Source organism: Agelaius tricolor, unplaced genomic scaffold (genome assembly GCF_023055355.1).
Source record: "Agelaius tricolor isolate 1412-34295 unplaced genomic scaffold, bAgeTri1.0.p SCAF_13, whole genome shotgun sequence".
NCBI lineage: Eukaryota > Metazoa > Chordata > Aves > Passeriformes > Icteridae > Agelaius > Agelaius tricolor.
In genome coordinates this window covers 12,371,782-12,385,890 of record NW_027269273.1, presented here as the reverse complement: position 1 = coordinate 12,385,890, position 14,109 = coordinate 12,371,782, and the positions used below count along the sequence as shown (strand labels likewise).

The 14,109-nt window shown below is 39.0% G+C and overlaps 1 protein-coding gene across 1 annotated transcript in view; it reads right to left on the bottom strand.

Annotated features, from left to right (window-relative positions):
- Nucleotides 1-389: 389 nt before the first annotated feature.
- The window catches only part of MAT1A (methionine adenosyltransferase 1A), a 30,699-nt gene continuing 16,979 nt past the window's right edge, over nt 390-14,109 (bottom strand). Inside the window, exons 3-10 of the mRNA XM_071438751.1 lie at nt 10,189-10,266; nt 9,566-9,688; nt 7,826-7,938; nt 6,128-6,271; nt 5,248-5,466; nt 2,088-2,270; nt 1,438-1,571; nt 390-1,154 (exon numbers count right to left, since the gene is read on the bottom strand). Coding sequence (XP_071294852.1) covers nt 1,052-1,154; nt 1,438-1,571; nt 2,088-2,270; nt 5,248-5,466; nt 6,128-6,271; nt 7,826-7,938; nt 9,566-9,688; nt 10,189-10,266 — 1,097 coding nt within the window. The 3' untranslated portion in view covers nt 390-1,051. The remainder of the gene's footprint in view (nt 1,155-1,437; nt 1,572-2,087; nt 2,271-5,247; nt 5,467-6,127; nt 6,272-7,825; nt 7,939-9,565; nt 9,689-10,188; nt 10,267-14,109) is intronic.

Genomic DNA, 14,109 nt, shown 5'->3' with positions numbered 1-14,109 from the left:
CAGCACTTCTCCAGCGCAGATTTCTCAGAATGCTGCCTGAAAGCATTAAGTCCCTCTTGGGGGCCATACACAGGCAACCCTTGCTTTGGAGGATTAAGTTGTTGCCTACTGACAAACAAAACTACCATAGAAGACAAACATGGTCTCACAACCTAAGAGTTACAAATAAAAATCTAATACTTTTTCACTGAATTTCCGTTAATCACAAGGACTAAAGAGTGATCATGCATGTATTAACAGGGAAATGCATATAACAATTTCAAAATCAAATCAAATTCAGTTATGTTGGTAAACTAAATTCCTACAAGAATAGAAGCAGCTGACTTGAGATGGACCATTTTACAGCAGCATTAAAAAAAAAAAAACATAGAAAAAGATACACCTTTACATACATGGTAGGAAAAAGCTTTTTATTCTATGATTGTTGTGTCATAGTGTCATAGGAGAGCACTTATGTTTCAAAAACACAGGTAATTGAAACGCGACAGTAACAGCACATATGCACTGAAGGTGATTTAAATATTACACATATGTTAACATCTTTTATAAAAGAGGCAAGATACTGTTAGGTGCTATGCAGCCTTCTCCCATCAAAGCAGCCCCCAGCTGTATGCATTGCTAACTCCAGTAAGGAAATTGGACCCTGGAATTTCCCATTGTCTAATCAGAAGCAACAGATCTGCTGATCCTTAGTCAGAGTTGGGAAAGTCATCTTCACCTTTGCCCATCAAAGGTTTGAGGTTCAGCTTTTGGTTTGAGTACCTGAGTCACACTTTGTCTTTATCCAAAGAACCAACAGAGCAGCAGTTAAAAGTAAACTGTATTTTGCTGTCTTATGCTGATTAAAAAAACAGACTCTGTCCATTATATCTTACGTAATGAAAGACACTGAGGGTTAAAAAAAATCAATTTCCAAGAAAATAACCTTTCTTTCCTTTTAAAATCTAAAATTCCTTGTGTTGAATATAAAGCTGTCAAATTTGATTTTCAGAAGCATCCTCATCATTAGTGGTCTTCTTTTCTGGTATTAAAAGGTGACATGTCACTACTGTCAAAACACAAGTTTTTTAGGCACTTCCCATGAGAATTCCTGTCTTCCAAAGTGGCCATAACATGCAGTCTTCTGGTAAATGGGCTTTTTTAAATCCAGATCCCTGTATGTATAATAAAAAGAAGGAAAAATTTTTCATATTAAGATACTTCAGGATAACTACTATTAAATGGAAAAGATGAAATAATCTTAAATTCCTTTGATAAATGAAAAGATACCTTTTTATCAGAGCAAAGTAACTTAAAGTTCTTGGAATGCAAAAGTTGTTTTATTTGACTTCCATATACTACACAAGGCCAAACCTTCAGTAACAGCTGAAGATTTTGCAATAAATCATTTCTTGGATGCAACTACTGGGACATTTTCCTTTCTGTGTGTTTCTTTACCTGACAATGACTCCAGGCCGAAGATCAAAGTTTTTGTGCACAATGTCCAGCAGCTCTTTCTCTGTTTTTTGGGAAGTTCCATAAGTGAACAGTGAAATAGACAGTGGATGAGCAACTCCAATGGCATAAGAAACCTGTGGGGAAAAAAGGTGCCTTAGTCAGCCAATAAACACAGCACCTTGGGGCAACAGTGGGCAGCAGAAGACAGCATTAATTTATGAATCATCTTATGAAAATGAAGGCCTCTCCTTCACTTCTCATATTTGCACAATCTGTACTTGTAGATAAAAGAAAAGTTGGAAAATGCTGAGGCCTCTGGATTACTTTCTCCCTCATTATCCAGTCACCCCATGCTCATTTCAATGACAGGGAGTGTCAGAGGGTTGAGGGTCCAACAAATACCTAGAAAAATAGCCAATAAAATAGCCAAAAATGGCCAATAAAATAGCCAAAAAGCTAACTGCAAAGTTCCAATTTCAAGAAGCCAAATGTTATTAGTGACATTACAGTGGGCTTGAACCAAGTCTTCCTTTCTCCAGAACACCATCACCAAGACAGCTTCTACTACGGTGGCGCATGCCATGGGCATTCAAAGAGAACCTAGAGAGGGAAAATGGTTTGAGAGCAGCAACACCCTCAGCAAAGCATACCTGGACCAGAACACGGCGGCAGAGCCCAGCTTTCACCAGGGACTTGGCCACCCAGCGGGCGGCGTAGGCGGCCGACCTGTCCACCTTGGTGTAGTCCTTGCCGGAGAAGGCCCCGCCGCCGTGCGCGCCCCAGCCGCCGTACGTGTCCACGATGATCTTCCTCCCCGTGACGCCGGCATCACCCTGCGCCAGGGACAGAGGTGCTCCATGTCACATCCACTCAGCCTCAAACAGGGCTATGCATGCCCTCCGAGCACTGCAGCAATGTGTAGTGCCCCACACGGGCATGGCTGGGGGTAGCTGAAGGAATGAGCTTGTCTCACCAAGGTACAGCAGTGGCTGTAGTTGTTCTTTAAGGCCAGGTTCTCAAGATAAGCCATTCACAAATTTGTTTGGTTAATCAAGCCAACACCCAGATAACTAGAGCATGCACTGCCTGTTTTAATTGTAAATATGGAAGCTTTAGTTTAGAAATTACCTACTAAGTATCCCAACCTATTACAGAATATTGCCAAAATGCTATGTGCTATAAAGGAACTATTGAGAGATTTCACACTCATTAAAATATGAAAAAAAAATAAATCTAGGCTTTCATATCTTTTAGTCAAAATCACAAATTGTGTGAATATTAGATAGTAGATTCTTTTTTTATTTACAGTCAAATGTATGTCAATGGTACCTTAGATGGTCACATAGACAGTGGCACCCAGCACTTCCATTGCAGTATCAGAGACTGTCATATATGGACTAAAAACTGCATTTCCTACCCCAAAATATTTATAGTCTAATTTGAACTGTACACAATGGGTATGGAGTACTAGACAGTCATAGGTAATTGAGAAAGGATTACTTATTTCTAAGAACAGATGAATATTCAAAAATATTAAATAAGGAAGCACAGATAATATTCAAGTTGCCTACAGCTATCCTGACTGCTCCTCACAAGTGCTTCATATTTTCATTTGATCTGGGTTAGCTGATCAGCACTGGACTAATTGTCTGACCCCTGCAATTTACTAAATCTTTTAGCTTTCTGGTGTGAAAGAAAATATGTTCAAATTTTAAATTCCACTGCCACCTGTGCAGGCAGATTTTAAATTCTTTGCCTCAGATCACCATGTCACTGAAATTCAACTGCTGGAATGTTTGCACAGCAAATACAAGTGGGGAGTCAAGGTTTTTCTTAGAAAGACTGTGCATATACACAGAAGTAAACCTTTGGCACTGTTTGTTCCAGTCTGCTAAGAAAGCACTGAGACATAAATCTGGATTTTAGACAGCTGAGCATGTATTAAAGGATCCTGTCCTTGGCTTTTTCTGCTTGCCTCAAACCTCAATTTTTAGATGGTGCAGACAGTTGCAATGACAACACCTTGCATGCCACCATGACTTGGCTGTAGAACTGAGTGAGAGGAAGAATAAATGGACATGTGAAAGGCAAAAAAAGCTACCCCTTGTTTCAAAGGAGCTGAACAAGTACAAATGCACTTGTAAAGTGTGGGGAAGTCACCACTGTGATGAGCTGTAAGGCTGTGCTCATCACACCAGCAGGTACTGCTGTTAGGAAAATGATGACAGCAGCAAACCTACTCATCTTGCCATACCCAGAATTCAAGGTCCCACCACACTCAAAAACACAAGATGAAAATCCCAAGTGAAATATCTGTATCTTCCTTAGATGAATTGAGGTGGAGGTAAGACAGCCTCCTGTAGCTAGCTTTGTTAAAAATAAAACCGAGTAAAGCTCTTCTGAGAAATAAGCAGAAAACTAAAGCTGGTAAAGTCAAGAGGAGAAATGGTTATTTCTATGCTGCAATGCCATTGTAAATTGCACAAGTGATGATAGCAGTTGGAAGGTCATGGACACATAGGCAGATTGACCCATACTGAGTAAACTTAGCCCAAGTTTAAACAGCTGCAAATGGACACTGTGACTTTTCTCAGTTTGTATGTGCAAACATATGCAACACAGCTCCAGCACAAGAGTAGCAAGGGATACCTGGCTGGCTTTTCACTTGTAACTATAGTACATTTTAAAATGGATGCAGTCCAGTACACATCTGAAAGATTTACATTTTTAATGGGTGCACTTCACTGCACACACAAAAATTTTCCTGTGTGTAGCCTTCTTTTTCTATGTAGCTATGATTGCTGCCTTGGTTCATTCACTCTAAGTTACAGCTCAAGTTTGACTTTCCTTTTGTGCATAGTCTAGGATATCAATGATACACAAAATTACAGTGATACAACCCATTGAACTGCATAAAAATACACTTTTTTTTGTAGAATCAATAATTATAAGTCTCAACATCTTCCTACCTGTTGCATGGCACTAATATAAAAAAGAGTGCCTTAGAAATAATTCTAGAAAATTCTGGTAAGTGAATGAATTTGTAAAACAAAGGGAAAACACAGTCTACTTTGATTTGTTTTAAAATTGAACCTAATTTCAGGAAGGAGCTTTGAAGTTTTGTTGTGATATTTCTGAAGGCATCTGAAGATTAAAACATTCATAATGGTAAATTTATTTTCAAAAACTAAATCTCAGAACTGCTGATCTACGGAGAGTGGAAGTTCTTCCTGACTTTGGTGAGAACAGGATCAAATTATAAATCCCATCTCCTGCTCTGCCTAAAAGTAAATGGAATATTTATTTTCTCACCAGAAGAAGCCTTATTGGGGCTGATTTTAAGAACAGATGAACACCTTCAGCTCTTACTGGTGCCAGACAGAACAGTGAGAGCTATGCAGACCTGAAAAGCAGGTTCACTGTAAGAGAAGTAAAGCTTCTCTTGTCCATCTCTCTGTCAGAAGTACTTCCCATGAGGAAGGACTGCAGGTCTCATTCAGTGCTGGTTCCCAGAGGGTTTGAGAAAATTCAGAACTGGGCCCTACACTCTACATGCAATGGAAGATTGGATGCAGACTTGCCTGCCTGGTCACAACACATGTACAGTATCACCAGGCCCTCAAAGGTTACTTTGGCATAGGACATGTGAAACCCTGAGCCCTTCTCCCACATCCAGCTGCAGGAAAATTCTCCCACTGGGCAGCTTGCTCCTTACCCTGGGACAGAGATGCCAAAACCTGAGCATTGAAGACACACATACAGTGAAAGGCAACCTCATAAGACCACCAAAAATAATACAACAACACAAACCTGAGGCCCTCCAATAACAAAACGTCCGCTGGGCTGAAGGTGATAAACAGTTTTGTCATCCAAGTATTTGGCAGGGACGACGACCTGGATGACGCGTTCCTTCAGGGTCCTGCGCATGCTCTCCAGGGAAATGCCCTCATCGTGCTGCACCGAGATCACGATGGTGTGAACGCGCACAGGGACCACTGCCCCGTTCTTCTGGGTGTACTGCACTGTCACCTGCGGGACACAGGGGCAACAAACAACAGAGCTGCTGTAAATGTGTTAGTGGCACCCATCAAACGTCACCCAGGCTGTTCTGAAAGCAGAACTGTGGCAAAATGTCAGTACTGGTGTTAGAGCGATCACTGCTCACAGTGATGCCAAGGTATAATAAATGAAGCCTATTTCCTGCTTCCTCACTGAATTTTTGCTATGCTAAAGAAAAAAAATAAAGGAAAAAAATAGAAAAACCCCAACTCAATAAGAACCTATTGATTCTCTATGAAATCATCCAAAATATGTCTTTCAGGTGTGGTTTCATTCAAAACTCTCAAGCCTCAGAAATTTATGTTCTTAGTGCATCTTGAAAATGTCAACCTGAACCCCTAAATACAAATAAATCCTTTGGATATCACTTTTCCAGCAAGCACAAACCACTTTAGTTCTGAAGTGTTAAATGTCCCGTCAGGGGCAGGTGGTGGAGTGCTCTGAGACAAGTTAACCATTTTCCAACAGCCAAGAGTCAATGTCACAAGCAGTGGAAAAGCTTTATCTCCTCTTTGTAGGTAACCCTGATAAGCTGAAACACATCAAGTGCTGTTTTCAAAAAGCCCTCAGTATTTCTGGAAAGCCAGGGTGCTGGTTTCCAGTGTTGTGGACAATGCCCTGCAGTATTTACCTGTGTCTTGGAGTCAGGCCTCAGCCAAGGGAGTTCTCCACTGCGCCTCAGCTCTGCTAACCTGGCGTTCAGTTTGTGAGCCAGAATAATTGTCAGGGGCATGCATTCTTCTGTCTCATCTGTTGCATAGCCAAACATCAAACCCTGCAGGAGGAGAGAACATACTTCAATCACTGTTAAAGGCACCACAATCAAAGGCAATGAGATTTCATCTGAAGCAAAGAGTCACCAGTATCCTCCAGGTTTACTTTCTACTGTTTTACACCACAGTGCAAGAAGCCAAAACTCAGATCAGGCTCCAACATGTTACAGTGTAATGAGAAGCTCCCATGTTCCTAGAATTTTTTCACTAGCCTGAAGGCTTACATGTTGAGCTAGAAACCTCAACAAAAATGAAGACATATCTGCAAAAAAACCAATAGGTTCTTTCACAGAAAAAAAGAAATCTGCTGGAGAAAATATTTCAGGACTATTCTGTCATGGGGAAGATGTTTTCAGTAGCCTGGAAATGTTCCAGAGGCTTTTATGTATGAATACAGACACACTTACTGCAGCTCACATCTGAAATTTCAGTGGAATGGGGTGTGAGCACTCCATGAAGGACATACCCTTCAAACAGTTTAAGGCACCTGCCTCAGATTTTTCAATGTCACATGCTTAGAGTCACAGCTTCTACTGTTTATGTTATATTCACACAGTTATATATTACTTTTATTATTCTGTCATGTTCCCTGCATCAGATTATCATTTGCTAAATAGAATTAGCAGCATTTTCTTTCTCCTCATCCAGTGTATGTTCTGGGGGGGAAGAAAAGGGAAAAAAAGACAGGAAGGTACTTGGATCAAATGGAAAGTGAGGCCATCAAAGAAAGTCAAATCTCTTTTCATCTTATGTAGTATTATGTCCCCATGACAGCAGAAAATCATTTTAGTTCTCAAGGGATTTTTTAACAATATTAGCTTGGCTCCTGAACTCTGATACTTGCACTTATAGTTCTCAACAGCACTCATATAAACTAGATATTACTTCTAATGATAACTAGTAAATGTTGAATTAACTCATATGGCATCAGTCACATTATGCAGTTTTTATGCTAGTATCTCTCTCTTGAGAACACACCATAAATGCCTACATGTGTTCTTTAGCTCAGAGAAACTCACTTTGGACAGCCTTAATTACATGGAGCACCTATTACAAGAGCTGCCTCTGGGAATAAGTGAGAATTAAATATACTCTGGTTTTTATTGTACTAATGTCAAGGGCAGGTGAAACATCACCTAATATTTTGCAGCACAAAATCTCAACAGCTCCTGGAATGTGAAAAGATTCTTTGCTTATTCCATATTATATGGCAAGTCTGGCTGCAAGATGAATGGTCTGATGAGCCTAAAACTATACAATACAAACACGAAATACATAAGCATAAAACCTTTGCTGAGTTCTAAAGAGAACCTCCTCAGCTACTACAAACTGCCAGGGCTCTCCTGATTTGCCTGGAGTGCTAAAACAACACCAGACTAAAGTCTGCCTTCAAGGAACCTCCAACTGTTTTAGTAAAATTATGGGGTTTATTCTGGGGTAAAGGAAAGTGTGGAAATACTTTGACATGGGTTTTGACATAAAAAATAGGGCATTAAGATGGAGTAAACCTTTTCCATTAAAACAGTTTTGTGTTTTAGATGTGATGCTATGTCTACCTGATCTCCAGCACCAACATCCTCTTCATTCCTGTGTAGATGAACACCTTGGGCAATATCAGGTGACTGCTGTTCCAGTGCCACTAAAACATTACAAGTCTTGTAGTCAAAGCCTATTAGGAAAAAATAATAGCACTGAATTAACTTTTTCTGTCACAAGTAAGGAAAGTAACCTGGAGCCAGAGGAAAAATTTTTTATTTTGAAGGATACCACATTCATAACTCAAAACCAAGCTATTATTCTTTAGTAAAATTTTTGTCAATACCACACTTGAAACCTTTTTTGGATGGGGTCAATCATACAGGGCTGCCTTTCTTGCTTGTTACTGGTTATTTTTTCTTGTACTGACTCCCTGTGCCAAGCCAATTCAGATTATGAGCCTCTCCCAAATGAATACTAATGAAGTCCTCTACATGAATTCCCAGAAGTGAGTTTTTCAGCAACTGAAGACTCTGCTCTCTCCACATTATTTGTAACACATACAAAACAGTGTCCGTACTTAAATCTCTCATGGGACTTAGCATGAACCACAAACAGAAAAACACCAGATTCAGGTCTTATATGGCTTTCCAAGACCAAAAGTAAGTTTTTAAAAAGAAATCGAAAGACTTACAGAAGATTGTGACAAAATTTCCCCTGTTCCTAGGTATTTTAATAGTAACTTGCTTCTCTCCAAATCCAGCCTATCCTAGAACTGTAGCTCCTGACAGCTGCTGACCAAACTCATGTTCAGCCAGTAAAACATATATACATATGCATATGATCCACTTGAATGCTCCTCACCCTCTTTTCAGTAGGCTATGCAGAGAAGAAAATTATATTTCTGTACATAATTGTTTGGTTTAGGGTTCTTTTTTACTTCTAGAAATTGTTTTTTACTGGGTCACCAAATCTCCCCTCATCATTGTTGGCAGTTTGGATAAAAGGAGATTTATGATCTCTTAGATTTGCCTCTGTGTTCTGGAAGCACTGCTGTTGTGTGACAGTGCAGGCAACCTGCAGCTGAGGCTGCTCTAATATTCTCCCATCACAACCTCCTGCAAATTTGATTGCAATCAAAGGACTGCAGTAAACAACTTGTAAACCAAAAGCTCTTAAAAGACACACTTCACTGTAACAGAATACTTGGAATATTTCTACTGTATAAACAGATCCATGCAAATCAGAAAGTGAAATATGTCTGGTGCACAGAATATTTTGTCTTTTTTATCATTTACATATCTCACAATCTAGGTCTGGACCACACACTGCTCAGTGTAAAAGGAGATATTCAGAGCTGACAAAGAACCCTGCAGTGACAACCACCTTTACACCTGGGAATTCTAAATGCTACTGCAGTACAGAAATACAAAGGTACAATTAAATGAACTAGGTTTCTTCTCTCTCTCTTGCACCAAGGTGCAACAACCAGCTTGCCAAATGAAAACCAAGAGTCAAGTTCTTGCAAGTTTGGAGGAGTGGTAGGTTCTATGGTTCAAGTTGCAGTTAACTATTGTGGCCAAATACCACAGTTCAAAGTATAGTCTGCCTACTCCAAATTCAGTTTTAACTAATAAAAGGTTTTTACTTATTGAGGTAAAGCCAGAAAATGTATCATGTAGCACCATGTAAGCAGCTTTCCCACAGCACATTCATTTTGTATCAGGCTTGTTAAAGCCCCTGTATGGAAGTGGTGACAGACCTGTTTTGCAGTTGCCTATTGCTTGCTCTTCCACAATTTCATGGGTTTTTCCACCAACCTTTAGCTGAATCATCATAGCCAATATGTCTAATTGCATCTCGGACAACTCGCTGGTAATCCACAATAGCACGAGAAGTGATCTCCCCACAGAGCAGCACCATTCCTGTCTTGCATACTGTCTCTGAAAAGAGGGATGAGAACAGGAGTACAATAGCAGAATAAGCCAGCCACTAAGACAAAGAACTGTGTTTGTGATGATGCTGATTTTGAGAGACCTATTGGATGTATACAGTGTAAATTTCTATCTATATTTTTAGCAATGTTACTTGATCTATAGAAAATTCTTTTCATATTCACCATCTGTCTGAAAGCAAGGAAAAAACTAATATGTCCAATTTACAAATGGGAAAATCATAACACTGAGCACGATTCAGTGATATGCAAACCTGTTCCTTCCAGGACAATTCAGTCCACACACAAAATCAATGGCTCTACTCTTCTACAGCCTGCTTGTTTTTCAGTCTTTACAAAAACTTTTACTGTTTCTTCTCATCTCTCCTTTTGAAAACTGTAATTCTTATGTCATTTTTTTTGAGAGTGAAATGAGCTAGATCTTTGCAAATATCCTAAAAAAAAAATGTGACTGTGTGATGACTTAAAGCAAAGCAGCAAACGACTCACCACAAGCAACCTTGGCATTCGGGTCCTGTTTGAGGTGGGCGTCTAGTACAGCATCGCTGATCTGATCACAGATTTTATCTGCAAGACATCAAAGCTGTGATTCAAAACCACAGCACTCAATGCAGAACATGGACTGTTTGCATCACTTCCAGTAGGTATTTCAGAAAGGAATTCTTTTATTGCTTATTACTGGCATTAAGGTAGCTAAATAGAAAGACACATTGAACATCCTTCCAGCAAACTCAGTAGACACAGTGGGGAATTTACCTGCTGGTGTAAACTAACTGCAACTTCATCTGTAGTTTTCTGCACTTACATGTGAAACAAGTGTTTAATGCACTGAATAACCTGAGAGCTTAAGAGGTTTTACTTGCAGCTTTCTCCTTCTCCAGCACCACCAGCTCTGCAAAGCAGTGGTGCCGTAATGGAATGGGGATGTTCCACCATCACCCCAACAGAAAGTTGCAATGTACCTGACCTACCCTGGTGGTAAAGCCTGAGAAAGTGTTTATAGTAATAGAGATAATGCACAGCTCAGTGGAGGGCTGGGTTTTGGGTTGCTTTTTGTCACTGCTCCCTACCATCTGGCAATGTCACCTGCTAATGATCCCTGCAACCCACCTAAGGCAGCACAGGAAATACACACACAGCAGCAAAGAAGGGGTTACCAGCTGAAGTTTGCCTGAGGTAAACTTTTAGTCACATGCCAAATACAGAGGTTTCAGCTGAAGTTTTTCATAATAATATTTTATCTTTTTCTTTGTTTCTTTTCTAATCTTTAAAACAAATATTGAATCTTAATCAAATAATCTAGCTAATCTAATGGACACAAAAGGGCAGCACCCATAGCAAGGTTTTCCACGTGAAAATGGTAAATATTCTTATATAATTTAATTTTATTGTTCTTTAAAAAAAGGTCTAGTATTGCTTTTAGATTTTCACATAACAAGCTGTGTGGAAAAATAAATTAATCTCCTGCCTTGCTGTGTGCAACACAATCTGTTGGAAAGCAATGTTTTGTAAGAGTCTGTCATTAGAGGCTTTTAATACACTTAAGCTCAAGTCAAAATAAATTCTCACTTATTTTCATGAAGAAGGTGCACATTTAGCTAAGAGGGACAAATCAAGGACTGGAGAACTAATGTGATTCTGACACTCTTACTTCCCATATTCACTCCCATCTCACCACTTCAACACAAAAAGAATGAACACAAAAGACAATTAGCAAATGTAGGCTGTGTTGGAACTTTCAGCCTTGCAAGAACTGTGCATGGATTACTAAATTTGGGACAATCATTACCAAACAGGAATCAGACTTGCAATTTAATTAGATGTCCAACTGAACCTTGTTTAGCAAACCTGGGTACAAAGGTGGCAGGAGTGATTAAAATGTATCTTTGCTTGCTCTCTTCAAAGTTTTCATTTTATAAGGAAATATATCCACATTTTCAAGCTAAAAAGGAAGAAATATTGACAACAATATGCAATTTATTACCCGGGTGAGACAACAGAGCAACTGGGGTTAGGATGGCTTTCTTAGTGCAGGTCCAATACCCAGCAGCAAACTGTAGTGGCTGGGACTGCTTTGTAGTCATTTTTTCACCTCCCAGAGTTTCAGTGAACAGCCTTTACTGCTGTCCTGGCTCCACATGAAGCATGTCTCACCTGCATTAGATGCCTAAGTTCCCTGCATGGCACTCATTGGGATGTTATATGCATTCTTGCCAAAACATTGAAAAGGGTCTTAAGAAGCTGTGGGAAGGTTTAGGACAGAACAAGAAGAATGCCCTAAATCAGAAAAGTCTGTCTAACAGGATGAAATCAATCAAGAGACAGATAAAGATTCAAAAAGGAGAGAATCTGAAAAGAGTCAGAGCCATTGAAACCATCTAGAGGCATGTAGGATTCCTTATCCTTCAAATCTCTACATGAAAATATAGAATTATCTTTTTGAAAGGTATGAATGAAATTCAACTACCATTTACTAGCTTGTTTGAAGAGCTCTTGCATGAAATATTATTATCTGTGTATGAAGGTCAGGTCAAAATATATTTTAGAGATCCCTTCTGATCGTTGACATCTATGTGAGACACTAATAAATTAAAATAACAGATTAGAATAATTTGGAGCATACCTTTACATTAAAATATTCTGAGGCAAATCAGTTTGATAATACATGTCATATCTGACTGTTGGTGCAACAACCAGCAGTTCTAGTGCAACTAGATCCAAATCCAGACACAGATATGTCTGTCAAGACAGGAAAGAGGGATCCAGCTGGATGATTGGCTGATTAATGCATTAAAGCAAAGGCATGTCTATTAGTAAAGGTCTCTGGTGTAAAATAAAACCAGGCATTCTATTTTTAGCAATGCTTTGCAGGCTTTGTGCACCCTCCATTATGTTACTTAAATTTCTTATCTCAGCTGGCCCATTTCTCTTATTATCTGCTAAGTGTGAGAGGTTAAGTTTGTCTGTTCTTTTTTTCCTTTTTTATTTTCCCTTCTTTTTTAGAAACAGGGAAAGCAGAATGGAACACCTCTGGTGAGACACTATAATTTTAAAATAACCCCATTTAATAGGTCAGAATTCAGTCCATGCTTACCTTCATGTCATGAATTACCATCCAGTAGAATGAATATTGCAAAAGGGGTATCTAAAATGACTGAGCAGGAAAGTATGAGACAGCCATGACTCTTTTCATGAAATCCAGTCATCCCACAGGCCCAGCCTTATGGCAGAGATGCCAACAAGCCATGAAACAGCTCTTGCTAACCATAATATGAGTCTGGGGAGGCTGATGATAAACCTTACTCAAAATCCCAGTTGTAATACTAGGAAGTAGAGGAGGTGTTCGACAACAATGATCTCTGATAATCAGAAGAAACATCACAGTTATCCAGATAGTTTGACATATGTTTGTTACATTAATCTAGAGTATGTAAGATCCCAATAAAAGTTCTCAGAACCTTCATAGGAATTCAGTTTCATAGACACCACACAGAGGAAAAACAAAATTCTGAACAGCAGTAAAAACTGAAAATTTTATTCAACAAAACTCCACAAAGTACAACAAAGTGGTACAGCCAAACTTCTGCCTTTGATGGTGTAGTAAATATAATAAACATTGAACATTTTAAATGGCAAGGTTGGTTTTCTTCAAAACCTGTAACCATAAACATTAAATTCATTATTTTTAGTGATATGTTATTTTTATCAAGAGAAAAAATTAAACTAGAATGTGAATTTTTATATTCAAAATATGGCCAACAGAGCAATTCTCAGTTTTCTGCTAAAAAAAAATTAAACAGGGAAGAAATGCAGATATTTATCATAAGCATTTCATCAAAAAATCAGCTTTCCTACAAAAGACTTTCACTAGAAAGACTTCAAATACCTGCATTGTGCTGTACATTTTTCCTATTTAAAAGAACCCTTGAGGAGTGCTGGTTGATAAGTGCAGTGGTACTGCACTATTAGCAGTGTCCAAATATCATGTACAGCTGTTCTCCTTGTGCAGTGCAGCTTACTGAAGTATCATACATATCATTAAGTATATATAATCTTAGATATAAGACATGCTGGACAGATCTGCATTTTCTGGGGGTTTTTTCCTTCATGATTTTTTTTTTCCCTGTGAATATCTGCAAGATAAACACATGCTTTTAATATGGTTGAAAACCTGAGGTTGCTTTTAGAAGTTTGGTCTTATATTTTTAAAGAGATTCCTTAGTACTTTGTGGAAAACTTAATTGCAGCCAGTTTGCAGCCAGTTCCACCCGAAGCCACCAGCTAGGGGAGGGAATTACTGCTTGGTGGTTTGACATCTGTAAGACATTGTGGGGCAGAGAAATACACAATACTTTTCAAAGTACCATGAAACCTGTGCAGCATGACAGACACTACAGGACTAATGGAGCA